This window comes from Mustelus asterias, chromosome 21, assembly GCF_964213995.1.
Source record: "Mustelus asterias chromosome 21, sMusAst1.hap1.1, whole genome shotgun sequence".
Lineage (NCBI taxonomy): Eukaryota > Metazoa > Chordata > Chondrichthyes > Carcharhiniformes > Triakidae > Mustelus > Mustelus asterias.
In genome coordinates this window covers 9790663-9812108 of record NC_135821.1, presented here as the reverse complement: position 1 = coordinate 9812108, position 21446 = coordinate 9790663, and the positions used below count along the sequence as shown (strand labels likewise).

Sequence of the window (21446 nt, the reverse complement as noted above, 5' to 3'; positions counted from 1 at the left end):
GCAGGACACTGGGAAGCTCAGTGGAAGAGAAGGATCTTGGGGTGCTTGTCCACAGATCCCTGAAGGCAGCAGAATAGGGGAGTTAAGAAGACATACAGCATTTATCGGATGTGGCATAGATTATAAGAGCAAGGAGGTTATATTGAAGCTGTACAAAACTTTGGTTAGGCCACAGCTGGAGTACTGTGTGCAGTTGTGGTCGCCTCACTATAGGAAGGATGTGATTACACTGCAAAGGGTGCAGAGGAGATTCACCAGGATGCTGCCTGGGATGGAGCATTTGAGCTATGCAGAGAGGCAGGATAGGCTTGGGTTGTTTTCTTTGGTGCAGAGAATGGGGGACCTAATTGCGGTGTATTTTTTTTTGCATGACGTGAGCATCGCTGGCTAGTCCAGCGTTTATTGCCCGTCTTAGCTGCCCTCCGTTTAAGAGGGCACTTGAGAGTCAACCACATTGCTGTGGATCTGGAGTCACACGTAGACCAGATTCCTTCCCTAAAGTGAAACAAATGGGTTTGTACGACAATTGACAATGGTTCCATGGCCATCATTCAGCTCTTAATCCCAGATTTTTATTGAATTCAAATTGCCGTGGCATGATTTGAACCTGGGTCCCCACATCTGTGGTGTGAAGGGTATGGTGTGGAGATGCCGGCGTTGGACTGGGGTGGGCAGAGTAAGAAGTCTCACAACACCAGGTTAAAGTCCAACAGGTTTATTTGGTAGCATGAGCTTTCGGAGCGCTGCCCCTTTTCATAGAATAGAAATTCATAGAATTCATAGAAACCCTACAGTGCAGAAAGAGGACATTTGGCCCATCGAGTCTGCACCGACCACAATCCCACCCAGGCCCTACCCCCATATTCACCCGCTAATCCCTCTAACCTGCGCATCTCAGGACATTAAGGGGCAATTTTAGCACGGCCAATCAACCTAACCCGCACATCTTTGTACTGTGGGAGGAAACCGGAGCACCTGGAGGAAACCCATGCAGACACGGGGAGAATGTGCAAACTCCACACAGACTGTGACCCGAGCCGGGAATCGAACCAGGTCCCTGGAGCTGTGAAGCAGCAGTGCTAACCACTGCGCTACCGTGCCGCCCTGGAACCAAAGACACAATTGAGTTTGTGTCTTTATATGCCCTTGTTTGTGAACAGAACTCCCACTCGCCTGATGAAGGGGCAGCGCTCCGAAAGCTCGTGCTACCAAATAAACCTGTTGGACTTTAACCTGGTGTTGTGAGACTTCTTACTGTGAAGGGTATGAACAGGGTGGAGAGGGAGCAGCTGAAGGGCCAATAATGAGGGGCATCATTTTAAGGTGAGGGGTAGGAGGTTTAGAGTGGATTTGAGGAAAAACGTTTCACCCAGAGGGTGGTGGGAGTCTGGAATACACTGCCTGGGAGCGTAGTAGAGGCGGGAAACCTCAGAACCTTTAAAAAGTACACGGATGAGCACTTGAAATGTCATAACATTCACGGCTATGGGCCAAGTGTTGGAGAGTGTTGATTTAGTGCAGCTTTGACAGGGCAGACTCGATGGGCCGAAAGGCCTCTTCTGTACTGTGTGACTCTACCACATTGGGAAGATTCCTCTGCCCCAGTGAATGAAGCTGGAATACTAACGCAGCAAGCTGCAGAGCACCAGTGAATTCCCTAGACATCAGAATTGGGATGTTGGATGGAAGCATAGTCCCTCTTCCCACGCAGGTAAAGGCCGGGAAGGTTAAGTAGGGAGTGTGTGTGCGCGCTGGGACTTTACCGTCAATGGACTGGAGACCTTGCAGGAGACGTGGAAGTTGATGAGGTTCTCTCCGACGATAATGTAAGAAACACCGTAACCGTCATCTGCGACCTACACAACAAAGAGACAGAGGCATCAGTTTCACGAGTTGTGAAGTCTGTAACTTTACCCACGTGTCGTTACAGTAGCAAAACCTCTCAGTTTAAAAATGAAAAAAAAACTTCCTTTGTCCATGTTGTACGGGAGCATTGCTGATAAGGCCGGCATTTGTTGCTCAGCTCTAACGGCTCTCGAGAAGGTGGTGGTGAGCCGCCTTCTTGAATTGCTGCAGTCCACGTGGTGTAGGCACACCCACCGTGCAGTTAGAAAGGTATTTCGAACTGGTGACAGTGAAGAAACGGTGATATATTCCCACGATGTGGAGTTGCTGGCGTTGGACTGGGGTGGGCACAGTAAGAAGTCGCACACCAGCAGGTTAAAGTCCAACAGGTTTATTTGCAATCACAAGCTTTCGGAATTCACTCACCGGATGAAGGAACAGTGCTCTGAAAGCTCTTGATTCCAAGTAAAACTGTTGGACTTTAACCTGACGCTGTGAGATATATTTCCAAGGAAGGGGGGCTTGCGGGGGAATTTGCAAGTGGTGGTATTCCCACACATCTGCTGCCCTTGTCCTGCTAAGGGTTAGTGGTCATGGAAGCTGAAGGTGCTGCCAAAGGAGCTTTGTTGATTTGCTGCGGTGCACCTTGTATGTGGTACACACTGCTGCATCGAAGGTGGAGGGAGTTTAAGGTATTAGATGGGGTGCCGGTCAAGTGGATTTTTCCTACATGGTGTCAATCTTCGTAGTGTTATTGGAGCTGCACTCGTCCAGGCAATGGGAGAGTATTCCATCACACTCCTGACATGTGCCTTGTAGACAGTGGACAGGCTTTGGGGAGTTAGGAGGTGAGTTACTCACTGCAGAATCCCTGGCCTCTGACCTGCTCTGGTAGAGACAATAGCCAGGATAGCTTGCGATGACCGGGCAGATCACAATATAATTCCACAGGATCCAACATACTTTTGTTATGAAAAGTGAGACTAATTCCAAATAACTCTCAGATGAGGTCACACCCAATCTGGTGTGAATATTTTTTGCATTGCTGGCGGATAAAAATTGGAATGAAGTATTTGTTGAGAAACAGCTGGTGAGAATGCCACGCTGCAAATCTTGTTCCCCTCATTGCCTAAAGATGCTAACTGTTAGAACTTGTGAAATTTACAGTACCAGAGGCCATTCTGCCCATTATTTGTTTACTCGAGTAATCCACATTCATGTTTACTGTCTTGTTTTCCCTTCTTGGCCCTGTAACTTTCTCTGTTTCACACGGCTACCAATTTTCTCTTAATAAGGAACAAGTTCTGCCTCTTCAACTGTTCGCTGTGTAAACAGCATTCCAGGTTTCAACAATCTCCTGCCTAAAGCTATTTCTTCCAACCCCTCTTGTCACTCTTAGTCACTGTCTTAAATTGTTGATGCTGTGCCAAAGACTCCCAAACAGGAAATAGCGTTTTATTCGCTATCAAGGCACTTCAAAATCTAAAAATAAATCCCACCGAATTGTTCCTTAGCCTCCTCACTTCCAGCAGAGATCATTTCAGTTTCTCAAGTGTCCCCTTATAATCATAGTTTTCCATCCCTGGCATCATTCAAGCAAATTGTTGCTACGTCTCCTCCGGTCCTTCTATACAGCGCTCCGTAACAGTGGGCAGAATGGCCCAACCAATGGATTCTACAGATTGACCATGAGTTCATTCATCTTGTACTCTGTGCATCAATTTATAGCAATATAGAAATTAGAAGCTGGAGGAGGCCATTCGAGCCGGCTCCCCATTCATTTTGATCATGGCTGATCATCAAATCCAATATCCTGATCCCCCTCTCCCACCCTATATCCCTTGATCCCTTTAGCCCCAAGAGCTATATCTAATTTCTTGGAATCACACAACATTTTGGCTTCAATTACTTTCTGTGGGAGTGAATTCCACACATTCACCACCCTCTGGGTGAAGAAATTTCTCCTCACCTCAGTCCTAAAAGGTTTATCCCTTATCCTCAAACTATGACCCCCTAATTCTGGACTCTCCCCACCATCGGGAACATTCTTTCTGAATCTCCTCTGTCTAACCCTGTTAGAATTTTATAAGTCTCTATGAGATCCCCTCTCGCTCATCTAAACTCCAATTAATGTAATCCTAACCGATTTAGTCTCTCCTCGTATGACAGACCTGCCATCCCAGGAATCAGCCTGGTAAACCTTTGCTGCACTCCCTCTAAGGACATCCCTCCTCAGGTAAGGACACCAAAATTGCACACGATATTCCAGGTGTGGCCTCACCAATGCCCTGTACATCAGCAGCAAAACAGCCCTATCTCTGTACTCAAATCCTCTCGCTATCAAAGGCCAACATACCATTTGCCTTCTTTACTGCCTGCTGTACCTGCACGCTTACTTTCAGTGGCTGATGCACGAGGACTCCAAGGTCTCATTGAGTATCCGCCTCTTTCAATTTACAACCATTCATAGAAATCATAGAAATCATAGAAATAACAATCAAACCAAAAAAAACCAAAATACTGCTGACCTTTTCATTTGCACTTTTAAACCATTATTTTTAGCAATTGCAGTGACCTCAGTTCACCTGCCCCCCTTGCAGTGTCTTTCTGTGGCGTACACAGACCTTTCCTTGCTTCTTTTCACCAAAGGTTATTCTCGTGTTTAGCTGTGTTAGACTAGACCATTCCGTGAACCTGTTCTGTCTTCCCGACATCTTTTACAGTCCTCCCCTCTGCTTGTCCACAATCAAATGGAGTCCAGCACCTGCCCTGGACTACATCATTTCTACCCTTTCTCCATTCCAGGTAGAACACCTTTACCCTAACTCTTGTTCGTCCATCAGCGACCTTGCTATCATGTTGCTGAATTTCCTTACAAAACGTGCAGGAATTGTCTGCTCAGCTAACTTTAATCCGATTTGGAGGAAGGAACTGAAGGCACTAAGTTTGCAGATGATACAAAGATATGTAGAGGTACAGGTAGTATTGAGGAAGCAGGGGGCTGCAGAAAGACTTGGACAGGTTAGGAGAGTGGGCAAAGAAGTGGCAGGTGGAATACAATGTGGAAAAGTGTGAGGTTATACACTTTGGAAGGAGGAATGGAGGCATAGACTATTTTCTAAATGGGAAAATGCTTGGGAAATCAGAAACACAAAGGGACTTGGGAGTCATTGTTCAAGATTCTCTGAAGGTTAATGTGCAGGTTCAGTCAGCAGTTAGGAAGGCAAATGCAATGTTAGCATTCATGTTGAGAGGGCTAGAATACAAGGGCAGGGATGTACTTCTGAGGCTGTATAAGGCTGTATAAGAGCATTGTGAGCAATTTTGGACCCCATAATCTAAGGAAGGATATGCTGGCCTTAGAAAGGGTCCAGAGGAGGTTCACAAGAATGATCCCTGGAATGAAGAGCTTGTCGTATGAGGAACAGCTGAGGACTCTGGGTCTGTACTCGTTGGAGTTTAGAAGGATGAGGGGGGATTTTATTGAAACTGACAGGATAATGCGAGGCCTGGATAGAGTGGGCATGGAGAGGATGTTTCCACTAGTAGGAAAAACTAGAACCAGAGGGCACAACCTTAGGCTAAAGGGACGATCCTTTAAAATAGAGATGAGGAGGAATTTCTTCAGCCAGAGAGTGGTGAATCTGTGGAACTCTTTGCCGCAGAAGGCCGTGGAGGCCAGGTCATTGAGTGTCTTTAAGATAGGTTCTTGATTAATAAGGGGATCAGGGGTTATGGGGAAAAGGCAGGAGAATGGGGATGAGAAAAAAATCGACCATGATTGAATGGTGGAGCAGACCCGATGGGCCGAGTGGCCTAATTCTGCTCCTATGTCTTATGGTCTATCTCCCTGAATTCTCTCTTTCTCTATCTCTATTTCTGCTTCTTCATATCCTTGTATATTCCACCACTGAAGCTATCTCTGTTGTTATCACTATTTACCAACATCACATCCTGCTCTTCCTTCAGTTATTCGCTGAGCTGCTTCAACGGGGGCCCTGAGAGTTTGTCGAAGTGCGCATTCTTCATCTGTGGGCCAAGACAGTGGCCGGAATTTTCCAGCTCTTCTCACTGGCGGGATCTTCCAGTCCAAAGTCGACTTCACGCAGCGGGTTTCCTATCGGTGGGACTGGCGAGCCATGCAAGTCGCCATTGTTCCGTGGCAATTTATTTCACTGTTTGGGACATCACGGCGGCACAGTGCTTAGCAACGCTGCCTCACAGTGCAAGGAGCCCGGGTTCAATTCCAGCCTTGGGTGTGTGGAGTCTGCACATTCTCCCTGTGTCTGCGTGGGTTTCCTCCAGGTAGCTACCACATCCAAAGATGTGCAGGTTAGGTGGATTGGCCATGCTAAATTGCCCCTTGTTCAAAGATGCGCAGGTTAGGTGGATTGGCCATGCTAAATTGCCCCTCCCAAGATGTGTAGGTTATGGGGATTAGTGGGGTAAATACCTGGGGTATTTACACACGGCTACCAATTTTCTCTTAATAAGGAACAAGTTCTGCCTCTTCAACTGTTCGCTGTGTAAACAGCATTCCAGGTTTCAACAATCTCCTGCCTAAAGCTATTTCTTCCAACCCCTCTTGTCACTCTTAGTCACTGTCTTAAATTGTTGATGCTGTGCCAAAGACTCCCAAACAGGAAATAGCGTTTTATTCGCTATCAAGGCACTTCAAAATCTAAAAATAAATCCCACCGAATTGTTCCTTAGCCTCCTCACTTCCAGCAGAGATCATTTCAGTTTCTCAAGTGTCCCCTTATAATCATAGTTTTCCATCCCTGGCATCATTCAAGCAAATTGTTGCTACGTCTCCTCCGGTCCTTCTATACAGCGCTCCGTAACAGTGGGCAGAATGGCCCAACCAATGGATTCTACAGATTGACCATGAGTTCATTCATCTTGTACTCTGTGCATCAATTTATAGCAATATAGAAATTAGAAGCTGGAGGAGGCCATTCGAGCCGGCTCCCCATTCATTTTGATCATGGCTGATCATCAAATCCAATATCCTGATCCCCCTCTCCCACCCTATATCCCTTGATCCCTTTAGCCCCAAGAGCTATATCTAATTTCTTGGAATCACACAACATTTTGGCTTCAATTACTTTCTGTGGGAGTGAATTCCACACATTCACCACCCTCTGGGTGAAGAAATTTCTCCTCACCTCAGTCCTAAAAGGTTTATCCCTTATCCTCAAACTATGACCCCCTAATTCTGGACTCTCCCCACCATCGGGAACATTCTTTCTGAATCTCCTCTGTCTAACCCTGTTAGAATTTTATAAGTCTCTATGAGATCCCCTCTCGCTCATCTAAACTCCAATTAATGTAATCCTAACCGATTTAGTCTCTCCTCGTATGACAGACCTGCCATCCCAGGAATCAGCCTGGTAAACCTTTGCTGCACTCCCTCTAAGGACATCCCTCCTCAGGTAAGGACACCAAAATTGCACACGATATTCCAGGTGTGGCCTCACCAATGCCCTGTACATCAGCAGCAAAACAGCCCTATCTCTGTACTCAAATCCTCTCGCTATCAAAGGCCAACATACCATTTGCCTTCTTTATTGCCTGCTGTACCTGCACGCTTACTTTCAGTGGCTGATGCACGAGGACTCCAAGGTCTCATTGAGTATCCGCCTCTTTCAATTTACAACCATTCAAATAACAATCAAACCAAAAAAAACCAAAATACTGCTGACCTTTTCATTTGCACTTTTAAACCATTATTTTTAGCAATTGCAGTGACCTCAGTTCACCTGCCCCCCTTGCAGTGTCTTTCTGTGGCGTACACAGACCTTTCCTTGCTTCTTTTCACCAAAGGTTATTCTCGTGTTTAGCTGTGTTAGACTAGACCATTCCGTGAACCTGTTCTGTCTTCCCGACATCTTTTACAGTCCTCCCCTCTGCTTGTCCACAATCAAATGGAGTCCAGCACCTGCCCTGGACTACATCATTTCTACCCTTTCTCCATTCCAGGTAGAACACCTTTACCCTAACTCTTGTTCGTCCATCCGCGACCTTGCTATCATGTTGCTGAATTTCCTTACAAAACGTGCAGGAATTGTCTGCTCAGCTAACTTTAATCCGATTTGGAGGAAGGAACTGAAGGCACTAAGTTTGCAGATGATACAAAGATATGTAGAGGTACAGGTAGTATTGAGGAAGCAGGGGGCTGCAGAAGGACTTGGACAGGTTAGGAGAGTGGGCAAAGAAGTGGCAGGTGGAATACAATGTGGAAAAGTGTGAGGTTATACACTTTGGAAGGAGGAATGGAGGCATAGACTATTTTCTAAATGGGAAAATGCTTGGGAAATCAGAAACACAAAGGGACTTGGGAGTCATTGTTCAAGATTCTCTGAAGGTTAATGTGCAGGTTCAGTCAGCAGTTAGGAAGGCAAATGCAATGTTAGCATTCATGTTGAGAGGGCTAGAATACAAGGGCAGGGATGTACTTCTGAGGCTGTATAAGGCTGTATAAGAGCATTGTGAGCAATTTTGGACCCCATAATCTAAGGAAGGATATGCTGGCCTTAGAAAGGGTCCAGAGGAGGTTCACAAGAATGATCCCTGGAATGAAGAGCTTGTCGTATGAGGAACAGCTGAGGACTCTGGGTCTGTACTCGTTGGAGTTTAGAAGGATGAGGGGGGATTTTATTGAAACTGACAGGATAATGCGAGGCCTGGATAGAGTGGGCATGGAGAGGATGTTTCCACTAGTAGGAAAAACTAGAACCAGAGGGCACAACCTTAGGCTAAAGGGACGATCCTTTAAAATAGAGATGAGGAGGAATTTCTTCAGCCAGAGAGTGGTGAATCTGTGGAACTCTTTGCCGCAGAAGGCCGTGGAGGCCAGGTCATTGAGTGTCTTTAAGATAGGTTCTTGATTAATAAGGGGATCAGGGGTTATGGGGAAAAGGCAGGAGAATGGGGATGAGAAAAAAATCGACCATGATTGAATGGTGGAGCAGACCCGATGGGCCGAGTGGCCTAATTCTGCTCCTATGTCTTATGGTCTATCTCCCTGAATTCTCTCTTTCTCTATCTCTATTTCTGCTTCTTCATATCCTTGTATATTCCACCACTGAAGCTATCTCTGTTGTTATCACTATTTACCAACATCACATCCTGCTCTTCCTTCAGTTATTCGCTGAGCTGCTTCAACGGGGGCCCTGAGAGTTTGTCGAAGTGCGCATTCTTCATCTGTGGGCCAAGACAGTGGCCGGAATTTTCCAGCTCTTCTCACTGGCGGGATCTTCCAGTCCAAAGTCGACTTCACGCAGCGGGTTTCCTATCGGTGGGACTGGCGAGCCATGCAAGTCGCCATTGTTCCGTGGCAATTTATTTCACTGTTTGGGACATCACGGCGGCACAGTGCTTAGCAACGCTGCCTCACAGTGCAAGGAGCCCGGGTTCAATTCCAGCCTTGGGTGTGTGGAGTCTGCACATTCTCCCTGTGTCTGCGTGGGTTTCCTCCAGGTACTCCGGGTTGCTACCACATCCAAAGATGTGCAGGTTAGGTGGATTGGCCATGCTAAATTGCCCCTTGTTCAAAGATGCGCAGGTTAGGTGGATTGGCCATGCTAAATTGCCCCTCCCAAGATGTGTAGGTTATGGGGATTAGTGGGGTAAATACCTGGGGTTCGAGGATAGGGCCTGTGTGGGATGCTCTTTCAGAAACTCCATGCAGACTCAATGGGCCAAATGGCCTCCTTCTGAACTGTAGGGATTCTGTGATATGATTCTGGTGGGACCGGCCCGTTGCTTGCTGCCTCTGTTCCAGGCAGAGAGTGCATCAACCACCAGTGGGGACATCCCAGTGAAGCTCATTCCTGATCTTACCCAATGTCCTCACATGTGCATTTTCCAGCAGAAAGTTCAGCCTTGCGAGCTGGAATTGGAACCCTTGGTTGAACCAATTTAAACAATTTTTGTGTCATTTTATTGAAGAACTGCTCTCCATAGCACAGTGCAGTAAATATAACCTTTCATATGCAAGGCTCCCTCTATAGATGTTACAACACAATATCAGCACATGGTACTGTTAAATGCAAGATAAAAGCAATATTCTCACTCGAATAGGGACACTGAGTTTCAACAAGAGAGTCAAATAGCACTGTCCATACAAACTGTGAACTGTGGGGAGGATAATGTTAAACCTCAAAAGGGTCACCCTTTAACAAAGGGTCATCTGAACTCGAAACGTCAGCTATTTTCTCTCCTTACAGATGCTGCCAGACCTGCTGAGATTTTCCAGCGTTCTCTCTTTTGGGAAAGGATATCACAAGTTGGGGGAACAGGCGGACAAGTGGCAGGGAATGTTTACTGCAGGGAAGTGTGAAGTGATTCATTCCGGTAAGAAAAACAATGAGAAAGAATATAAAGCAAAACAGAGTGCTACAGCAGAGGGATCTGTGGGTATGTGCGCATACAGTATTGAAGGCGGCAGGGGCAGGTTGAGAGAGTGGTTTAAAAAACATACGGGATATAAAGGCTTTATCAATGCCATTCTACGATCCCATGTCTACTGGTCTGGTCAATTCGATAATCGCCACAGACCTAAAAAGATCACTCACCTCTCAACTGAGCAAGCAAAGTATCATGCAGCAATGTGTAAAGGAGAGAATTACATATTGTTACAGCACAGAATGAGGCCTTTTGGCCCATCATGTATGTACGTGACGGCTCTGCAAATAATTCGCCTCGTGCCATTCCCCAGCCTCCTCCCCATAATTATTCTCGTGAACCTTTTCTGCATTCTCTCTCATGCACCTTTCCTAAGGTGCCGGTGCCCAGAATCGGACTCTCTCCAGTTGAGGCTGTAGCCGTGTTCTGTACAAGTTTAACATAACTGACTTCCTCTTGTTCTCTATGCCCCTATTGATAAAGCCCAGGATGCTGTCCGCTGTATTAACTGTGCCCTCACCCTGTCCCTGTCACCCTCAATGATTCATGCACATATACACAACACATATTGGGCGGCACGGTAGCACAGTGGTTAGCACTGCTGCTTCACAGCTCCAGGGACCCGGGTTCGATTCCCGGCCTCGGGTCACTGTCTGTGCGGAGTTTGCACATTCTCCTCGTGTCTGCGTGGGTTTCCTCCGGGTGCCCCGGTTTCCTCCCACAGTCCAAAGATATGCGGTTTAGGTTGATTGGCCATGCTAAAAAATTGCCCCTTAGAGTCCTGGGATGCGTAGGTTCGAGGGATTAGCGGGTAAAATATGTAGGGATATGGGGGTAGGGCCAGGGTGGGATTGTGGTCGGTGCAGACCCGATGGGCCGAATGGCCTCTTTCTGTACTGTAGGGTTTCTACGTTTACACCCTGGTCGCTCTGCTCTTGCACCCTTTATTCCATTTTGTCTATGATCTTCCTACCAAAATGAATGGCTTCACAATTCTCTGCACGGAACGTCATTTGTCCACCCATTCCGCCAACTTGCCCATGTCCTTCTGAAGTTCGACACTATTCTCCTCACGGTCAACAATCCCTCCAAGTTCCCTACCATCTGCAAACTTCGAAACCTTGCTCTGTTCACCAAGGGAGAGAGAATGTAAATAAAACACAATATTAAGTACAATAACGAAGGCGTCACGCTACTCACTGGGCCGAAACCTCCTCCGATGGAGATGTATTCGGGATGGTTCACAAGGTCGAACAGCTCAATCTGCTGGATGGGGGTTTGGCTTGTTGACAGACACCATGGCTCTGAAAGAACCTTTTAAAAAAAAAGATCCACATTTGGATTCGTACAAGAAAATCTACATGAGGACAGCTTTCGTGCACAAGAGTCCAAATCGATCACGGCAATTCCGTGATTGAAGGGTATCCTCCCTTCTCACACTGAGTTCAAATCAAGACACCTCTCCTTATCCTGCTTATTCTTTTCCAGAGCCTCAAAATGGTCGATTGCCCCATTTCTGTTGGTCTCTGTTGGACCTCCCTTCCTTTCTCTCATAATCTGTCACACCCAAACTCGCGGTCACCTAATCCCTGCTTCCTCATTTGGATTTGATTTGATTTATTGTCACATGTATTAGTATACAGTGAAAAGTACTGTTTCTTGCGTGCTGTACAATTTAAGGGGTTTACCAGCTGAGGACATCGCCGAAGCCAGGCAGGCTGTGGTTGATATTGGTAATAATCAACTGCAGTTAGACATCAATGAAGACGATGTCTTAGACCTGCTTGAATCCCATGCCGAAGAACTGACCAATGAGGACCTTATGGAGCTGGAGCAGCAGATGATAGCATTTGAGGAAGGCGGCCAGGACCGAGAAACTCCAGAACCCAAGAAGTTTTTGACGAAGGAGTTGGCCGAAGCCTTTCGTCTCATTGAAGCAGGGATGGCAAAGTTAGAGGAGCAAGATCCTAATGCAGAGAGGTTCACCAAAGTTTACCGGATAGTTACTGACGGCCTCAGCTGCTTCAAGGCCATTTATAATGAGAAAAAGAAAAGCTCTGTTCAAGCCTCCCTTGATGTTTACGTTAAGAAATTACTTTAATGTTTTTTATACTGTACCCACACACACACACACACATATATAAATATATAATATATATATACAATATATATAAATATAAAAATAATCCAAGTTTTGTGTCATTTCCATTTATTATTATTACTGTATTATTATATTTAAGATGTTTTAGGTAAAATATACACTATATACTAAGACAAACATTTGACTAATTGACGCTAGATGTGAACCGTATGTAACTGTTCCGACTTACATACAAATTCGACTTACAGACATACTTAAAAACGGAACTCGTTCGTAAGCCGGGGACTGCCTGTACAGACAAAGCATACCATTCATAGAGAAGGAAAGGAGAGGGTGCAGAATGTAGTGTTGCAGTCACAGCTAGGGTGTAGAGAAAGATCAACTTAATGCGAGGTAGGTCCATTCAGAAGTCTGACGGCAGCAGGGAAGAAGCTGTTCTTGAGTCGGTTGGTACGTGACCTCAGACTTTTGTATCTTTTTCTCGGCGGAAGAAGGTGGGAGAGAGAATGCCCGGGGTGCATGGGGTCCTTGATTATGCTGGCTCAAGGACCCCACGCACTCCAATTTATACAAGCACCTCTAGAATTTCTTCAACCTCACTGGGCCTGCAATACAGAACTTAGTTCCTCGTCTAGGCAGCTCAATAACTAAATAAAATCAGCTGCTTCAATCCAATGAAATTAAGCTTTGGAAAGTTTTGTAACTACCCGACACTATTCTATTCATTAAATCTGTGCATTTAATTTACAGCCTATCAGGCAGCATCTCAGGAGAGAGAAACAGTTTTAATGCGCAGCATCTTGTAGAGGCGATTGAGGTTTCAGGCTGGGGAGCTGGTGTGAGCCCCATGTTGCCGCTTTCCGGAAAAGCCCATTGCATCTTGTTCCACTCAAGAACCCACAAAGGGTTGTGAATGTAGCCCAATCCATTAGGCAAACCAGCCTCCCATTCATCGACTCCGTCTACACTTCCTGCTGCCTCGGAAAAGCTGCCAGCATAATTAAGGACCCCACCAGTCCTGGACATTCTCTCTTCCAACTTCTTCCGTTAGGAAAAAGATACAAAAGTCTGAGGTCACGCATCAACTGACTCAAAAACAACTTCTTCCCTGTTGCCATCAGACTTTTGAATGGACCTACCATATATAAAGTTGATCTTTCTCTACATGACTGTAGCTACGACTGTAACACGATATTCTGCACCCTACCCTTTCCTTCTTCCTCTATGAACAGTATGTATAGTGCGCAAGAAACAATACTTTTCACTGTATCCCAACACAGGTGACAATAATAAATAACAGGACAATGGCACCCCTTCCCTTGAGATCAAAGACCCCAGGGGTAGAAGTCCTGACCACCAAGAGCTGCTAGACCATCAGAAACTGGCGGCTTAATTGAATACAGCAGCACCAAGGAGACAGCAGCTGCTGCAGATACAACACCCACCGACAGCCTCCGTTCCCCAGTGGACCCAGGCACAGGTGAGTGATGGTGGAATGGGGTTAGTTGGGAGATAGGGGAGTGTTGGCGGCTGGGGGAAGGGGAGAATCGGTCAGTGGGCTTCCCACTTTCCTGATGCCAGCTCCCTCAAACAAAAGGACCCCTCCCCCTCCCCAGGAGCCTGCAAGCAACCTGCACAGGTTTGCTGGTTATGAACCCCACAGCAAGACAAGTCCCCTTCCCGCTCCTCTCCCCGCCCCCCTGTTTCAGAACAGTTCTGATGAATGATCATCGGGCTGACACCTCTCTCCCTCTTTCTCCACAGACGCTGTCTGACCTGCTGAGTATTTCCGGCAATTTGTTTTTATCTCAGACTGCTGGGAGCTCTGTGCAGCAACCTTCCCTTCACTTGACGCCTTGAATCCAATGCTGATTTCCTGCGAGAACGTGAATTGTTCTGCAGAACCCATTGTGCCGCTGGCGCAGTCACTGGGCTGCGTGGCGCAGGGTGAACTCTGGTCTTCTGTCCCTTTCTGCTTACATCTGGCACCCCTGTCAATTGGCAGCGGCGAGGTGGGCAACCTGTGCTGCTGTGAAATGTGGATACACAGCCTCGGTTTACCGCCACCTGCTATATTTTCCTAAACTGGAGTGAACGATGCTTTACCTCTTGAAGGAATGGCGAGTTGACTCCCAAGTACTTGGACACCACGTAGAGGCAGAAGAGATGGCGATCGACACCACAGCCGACCATGGCAAGTCGGCTGATGTGTTGGTGATTTTTGGCAGCAATGCGGAATAGGTTTAGGCATTCATCAACCTGCAAAAGAGAATTTTTATTTTTAAATATTGCTATCTACATTTTTAAAGAGATGCAAAGATTATTACTCAAGAGACAAAGAACTTATTTTTCCCAGTAACTTGCTCAGTGCTGTCTCACATATGGTTCTCTCACTCCAGACATGGTGGTTGCTGGAATACCATTCCACAGCGTATCTGTTACCTTGTCCATGTAGCCATCCTTGACAGGTGACTACAGATAGCAATTTGCAGGCTGTTCAACTGTGGGGGGCACATCAGCCATGCCTGATCCTTTTCACATCTAGGCCGTAATTCTCTGGCCGTTCAAGCCGGTGGGATTCTCCAGTCCCGCCGGCAGCACACCCCCGCCTGCGGGTTTCCCACGGGCATGGGGTGACGTCAATGGGAATTCCCATTGACAGCAGCGGGACCTGAGAATCCCGCCTCTAGCAAATGACGCACCACCACTCGCCGACGGGCAACACAAGGCTGTGAGGCCGGAGAATCTTGCCCAGGACGTTCACATATCCAGGTCGAGATACTGATAATGATCAGGAGCGGCGGAGGGGGCTGATTTTCGTATCCAAAGTGGCATCACGGCCACGTGCAGAGTCAAACTGCTGCATCAGTTATCAGCCTCTGGGTTGTGCTCTCATCACTAAACCAGAAGGTTGTGGGCGGCACGGTGACACAGTGGTTAGCACTGCTGCCTCACAATGCCAAGGACCCGGGTTCGATTCCCGGCTTGGGTCACTGTCTGTGTGGAGTTTGCATGTTCTCCCTGTGTTTGTGTGTGTTTCCTCCTGTTGCTCCGGTTTCCTCCCACAGTCCAAAGATGTGCGGGTTAGGTGGATTAGCCATGCTAAATTGCCCCTTCATGTCCCAAGATGTGCAGGTTAGGTGGATTGGCCATGCTAAATTGCCTCTTAGTGTCACAGGGGGACTAGCTAGGGTTAAATGCATGGAGTTACGGGGATAGGGCTTGGGTGAGATTGTGGTCAGTGGAGACTTGATGGGCCAAATGGCCTTCTACTGCATTGTAGGAATTCTATGATTCTAGAGTCCCACTCCAGCTAAATGCCACAAAGCGAAACCATGGTGCATCCAGAGAATCACTGACCAGCAGAAATGCCTTTGGCAAGCACTGGAATTAGTCATTAGTTTCAGAGATCGGTGATGTTGACCAGGTCTATGTGTTATAAGGCTTTTACAGGAACTAACAGGATAACAGAGGGTAGTTTTCTCAATAAGTTTGGTGAGTTGATCATTTTTTGATGTGTCATAAATAAAGTTTTGGCCACAACGCCAAGTATAAAACATTTTCCATTTTGCTGGACAGCAAAAGAGCGTTTCAGTTGACCATTTGAGCAAGGTGAGTGCATCGCACTCTCTTCGCACAAGGGTTAGTTGACTGGATAAAAGATAATCCCAAAGGTCACCCAAATACGATTTGTTAGCTTTAAGTTCGAGTTTATTTATTAGTGTCACAAGTAACACTGCAATGAAGTTACTGTGAAAATCCCCTCGTCGCCACAGTCCGGCACCTATTCGGGTACACCGAGGGAGGATTTAGCATGGTCAATGCACCTAGTTGGGTGGATTAGCAAATTTGCTGATGACACCAAAGTCGGTGGTGTGGTAGACAGTGAGGAAGGGTGTCGTAGTTTGCAGGAAGACTTAGACAGGTTGCAAAGTTGGGCCGAGAGGTGGCGGATGGAGTTTAATGCGGAGAAGTGTGAGGTAATTCACTTTGGTAGGAATAACAGATGTGTTGAGTATAGGGCTAACGGGAGGACTTTGAATAGTGTGGAGGAGCAGAGGGATCTAGGTGTATGTGTGCATAGATCCCTGAAAGTTGGGAATCAAGTAGATAAGGTTGTTAAGAAGGCATATGGTGTCTTGGCGTTTATTGGTAGGGGGATTGAATTTAGGAGTCGTAGCGTTATGTTGCAACTGTACACAACTCTGGTGCGGCCGCACTTGGAGTACTGTGTGCAGTTCTGGTCCCCACATTACAGGAAGGATGTGGAGGCTTTGGAGAGGGTGCAGAGGAGGTTTACCAGGATGTTGCCTGGTATGGAGGGGAGATCCTATGAGGAGAGGCTGAGGGATTTGGGATTGTTTTCGCTGGAAAGGCGGCGGCTAAGAGGGGATCTCATTGAAACATATAAGATGATTAGAGGTTTAGATAGGGTGGATAGTGATAGCCTTTTTCCTCTGATGGAGAAATCCAGCACGAGGGGGCATGGCTTTAAATTGAGGGGGGGTAGTTATAGAACCGATGTCAGGGGTAGGTTCTTTACCCAGAGGGTGGTGAGGGATTGGAATGCCCTGCCAGCATCAGTTGTAAATGCGCCTAGTTTGGGGGCGTTTAAGAGATCCGTAGATAGGTTCATGGACGAAAAGAAATTGGTTTAGGTTGGAGGGTCACAGTTTTTTTTTTAACTGGTCGGTGCAACATCGTGGGCCGAAGGGCCTGTTCTGCGCTGTAATGTTCTATGTTCTATGTTCTAATCAACACGTCTTTTCTGATGTGGGAGGAAACAGCAGTACCCGGAGGAAACCCACGCAGACACGGGGAGAACGTGCAGACTGGGCACAAACAGTGACTCAAGCCGGGAATCGAACCCGGGTCCCTGGCCCTGAGAGGCAGCAGTGCTGACCACTGTGCCACCCTGGGCTGCGATTCAAGGAACTCCCAATTGGGAAAAACCATATTGCTTCATTTATTCACTTATGGGATGTCGCTGGCAATGCCAGCTTTAATTCTCCGTCTCCAGTGGTGGTGAGCTACCTTCTTGAACTGCTGAAGCCCATGCAGTGAAAGCACTCCCACAAAGCTGTTAGGTAGCAAATATCCGGATTTTGACCCAGCGAGAATTAAGAAAAGGAGATATATTTCCAAGTCAGGATGAGAGGGGAACTTGGAGATGACGGCGATCCCAAAAACAAATTGGGGCGCAATATCCCTCTCCTCACCCTCCCCTGCCAAATCCCTAAAGTGCACATTACCCCTCCTCACCGAAAACTTTTTACTCTCCATGGACGTTACGAAGTTGCACGATTCAATCGTGCACGAGCGCACAGTCTCTGTCCTCCCCTCACGGAACAGCCGGGTCATTGAGGATTCGTAGGTCAGGCAGAATGTACCTTTATCCTGCAACCAAAGGAGCAAAGAAAATAAGTGAAAAGAAAGTCTTGCATTTACATGTTGCTTTTTGTAACCTCCGGACTTCTCACAGCGCTTTACAGCCAATCATGTACTTTTTGAAATGCAGTCACTATCGTAATCATAGAATCCCTACAGTGCACAAGGAGGCCATTCGGCCCATCGAGTCTGCACTGACCACAGTCCCACCCAGGCCCTATCCCCATAACGCCATGCATTTACCCTAGCTAGTCCCGCTGACACTAAGGGTTAATTTAGCACAGCCAATCCACCTAACCCGCACATCCTTAGACCGTGGGAGGAAACTGGAGCACCCGAAAGAGTTGCAGGGAGAAGGTGGAAACTTCACACAGTGGCCCAAGCCGGGAATCGAACCCTGGCGCTGTGAGGCAGCAGTGCTAATCACCGTGCCACCCACATCTACTATCCTTGCACCTGGTCTGGCCTACATGTGACTCCAGACTCACAACAACATGGTTGACTCTTAGCTGCACCTCTGAAATAGTCTAGCAAGCCACTCAAAGGCAATTAAGGATGTCGGCCTTGCCAGTGACACTCACATCCCATGGAAGAATAAAAAAATAGAACACTGTACTGGAGTGTCAGCCTTGACTTTTGTGCTCCAGCCCTGGAGTGGGACTTGAACCTGGAACTTTGTGATTCAGAGGCGAGTGTGCTAACAATTGAACCACAAGCCTAAGGTATAGTCAAATATCGTGCTCCCTTTATTATATAAAACAATTCTCCAAGATTTCTATTTACAGACAAATTCTATTTACCAGCTATTTGTGGAAACACAATGGAGTACCCCAATCATGATGAAAATGCTGTTTTCTGGTTCAATCATGAATGAACGAAGAGAGACAGACAGACAGACAGTGGGAGGAAGGACACCTAACTGAAGAGCTGAGAGGAGTGACAGAATAATGACAATAATATAACATTATGATAACACAAACTAGAGTACAGTAAAGGCGGATGGGAGAGTCGCTGAGATCAAGTTTAAGTGCTCAGGTAGCTTTACATCAGTAGTTAAATTGTTGGATAAAAGCAAATTACTGCGGATGCTGGAATCTGAGTTGTTGGAGTTGTTCCAGTTCAACTTTCCAGTTCTTAAACCCAAGTATCTGTTCTATATTTAGCTTCTTATGTCTGGATTCACTCATGGGACATGTAAGGGTGGTGCAGGTTTCAAATGCAGACATCTTGCTGTCAGTCTGCAATTCTTATGTAGTTGCTTCAGGTGTGGAACAACCTATTGTAGACCAGGGAAAGATAACCAAAAGTGGCATTGCCGTACTGTCAATGGCAGCGCAGCCTGCTGTATAAGGCAAGGTTTCGGTGGCAGGCACGGTTCAGTGTGTGAACTGTTATGTATTAAGTTGCTACATTTAGCTGCAATATTTCTACAATTTTTTACGTTCACTTACAAAAGACTGGATGTAAACTGCGAGACGTTGAAGGAAAGAGATGTAGATTGAAAGGACACAGTAAGAATTCTCACAACTCTAGGTTAAAGTCCAACAGGTGTATTTGGTAAAGTCCAAAGATGTGCAGGTTAGGTTGATTGGCCATGCTAAATTGCCCCTTAGTGTCGGGGGGATTAGCAGGGTGAATATGTGGGGTTACAGTGATTGGGCCTGGGTGGGATTGTTATCAGTGCAATGGGCCAAATGACCTCCTTCTGCACTGTAGGGATTCTATGATCACGAGCTTTCGGATCGCTGCTCCTTCTTCAGGTGAGTGGAGAGTTGGGTTCACAAGCACAGCATATATGGGCAAAGACACAATTGCAAGATAATGGTTGGAATGCCAGTCTTTACAGGTAATCAAGTTTTTACAGGTACATTCAATGCGAATGGAGAGAGGGTTAATGACAGGTTAAAGAGATGTGAATTGTCTCAAGCCAGGACAGTCAGTGAGATTTTGCAAGCACAGGCCAAATGGTGGGGGTTACAGATAGTGAGACATGAACCCAAGATCCCGGTTGAGACCGTCCTCATGTGTGCGGAATTTGGCTAACAGTTTCTGCTCGGCGATTCTGCGTTGCCGTGTGTCTTGAAGGCTGTCTTGGATTGAAAGGACGAGAGAGAGGGGGGTACAGCAAGAGTTACAAAAAAAAAGACTGAGGGGAACTTATTGCAAGTGGGTTAAGGAATGAAAAGAAAGAGAGGAAAGGCAGACAAGGGCGCTGGGAATGAAGAGCTGGGCACAGGTGGGAAAGGCAGAAGATGGCGGATAAGGAGGAAGAGGCAAAAAACATGAGGGAGAAACACATCTGGAACAAAGTTGAGATAAGGTGACAGTGGAAAAGAAAAAAAATGGGGAAACAAGGTGTGAAAAGAGGGAAAAATGAATGGGGAAAATTAAGCTGAATGTGGGAAATTACAAGTGTTCTGGTTCATAGAAATCATAGAAACCCTACAGTACAGAAAGAGGCCATTCGGCCCATCGAGTCTGCACCGACCACAAACCCACCCAGGTCCTACCCCCATAACCCTACATATTTTACCCACTAATCCCTCTAACCTACGCATCTCAGGACACTAAGGGCAATTTTCTTTAGCATGGCCAATCAACCTAACCCGCACATCTTTGGACTGTGGGAGGAAACCGGAGCACCGGGAGGAAATCCACGCAGACACGAGGAGAACGTGCAAACTCCACACAGACAGTGACCCAAGCCGGGAATCGAACCCAGGTCCCTGGAGCTGTGAAGCAGCAGTGCTAACCACTGTGCTACCGTGTCGCCCCAAACAGATATGGGTTGGGGAGGTCAAAAAAGTTGGAGGTAGCATGTAAGAACGGAGGCAAAACAAATCGATAGTTAACATATGAAAAGAGCATAATATTTAAAAGTGCACAATCAAAATTAGTGTAAATGTGGGGTTCTTAACAAATCATTCTTTAACAATGCTTTATGAATAGTTGATTTGATTTATTATTTTCGCATGTATGCAGCTGTACAGAACCTTAGTTAGGCCTCATTTAGAATATTGTGTACAATTCTGGTCGCCACACTACCAGAAGGATGTGGATGCTTTGGAGAGGGGACAGAAGAGGTTTACCAGGATGTTGCCTGGTCTGGAGGGTATTAACTATGAGGGGAGGTCGGTTTGTTCTCACTGGAACGACGGACGTTGAGGGGTGACCTGATAAGAGGTCTACAAGATTGAGTGGCATGGACAGAATGGATAGTCAGTCTTTCCTAGGGTTGAAAAGTCAAGAACAAGGGGACGGCACGGTAGCACAGTGGTTAGCACTGCTGCTTCACAGCTCCAGGGACCTGGGTTCAATTCCCGGCTTGGGTCACTGTCTGTGTGGAGTTTGCACATTCTCCTCGTGTCTGCGTGGGCTTCCTCCGGGTGCTCCAGTTTCCTCCCACAGTCCAAAGATGTGCGGGTTAGGTTGATTGGCCATGCTAAAATTGCCCCTTATTGTCTTGAGATGGGTAGGTTAGAGGGATTAGCGGGTAAATATGTATGGATATGGGAGTAGGGCCTGGGTGGGATTGTGGTCGGTGCAGACTCGATGGGCCGAATGGCCTCTTTCTGCACTATAGGGATTCTATGAAGGGGACATAAGTTTAAGGTGCGTGGGGAAAAGTTTAGAGGAGATGTGCGAGGCATGTTTTTTTTTACACAGAGGGTGGTGGGGGCAGGTACAAATGCGTCATTTAAGG

The 21446-nt window shown here is 46.8% G+C and overlaps 1 protein-coding gene across 9 annotated transcripts in view; it reads right to left on the bottom strand.

Annotated features, from left to right (window-relative positions):
* LOC144509098 (carnitine O-palmitoyltransferase 1, liver isoform-like) overlaps window positions 1-21446 on the bottom strand; it is a 304253-nt gene that overhangs the window by 173111 nt on the left and 109696 nt on the right. For all 9 annotated transcript variants that reach the window (XR_013500394.1, XR_013500395.1, XR_013500396.1 and 6 more), the window contains exons 15-18: window positions 17618-17752; window positions 14462-14614; window positions 11455-11568; window positions 1764-1856 (exon numbers count right to left, since the gene is read on the bottom strand). Coding sequence is in view for 5 of the 9 variants with exons in the window: in XM_078237444.1 (XP_078093570.1) it covers window positions 1764-1856; window positions 11455-11568; window positions 14462-14614; window positions 17618-17752 (495 nt within the window). In the remaining 4 variants the exon portion in view is untranslated. The remainder of the gene's footprint in view (window positions 1-1763; window positions 1857-11454; window positions 11569-14461; window positions 14615-17617; window positions 17753-21446) is intronic.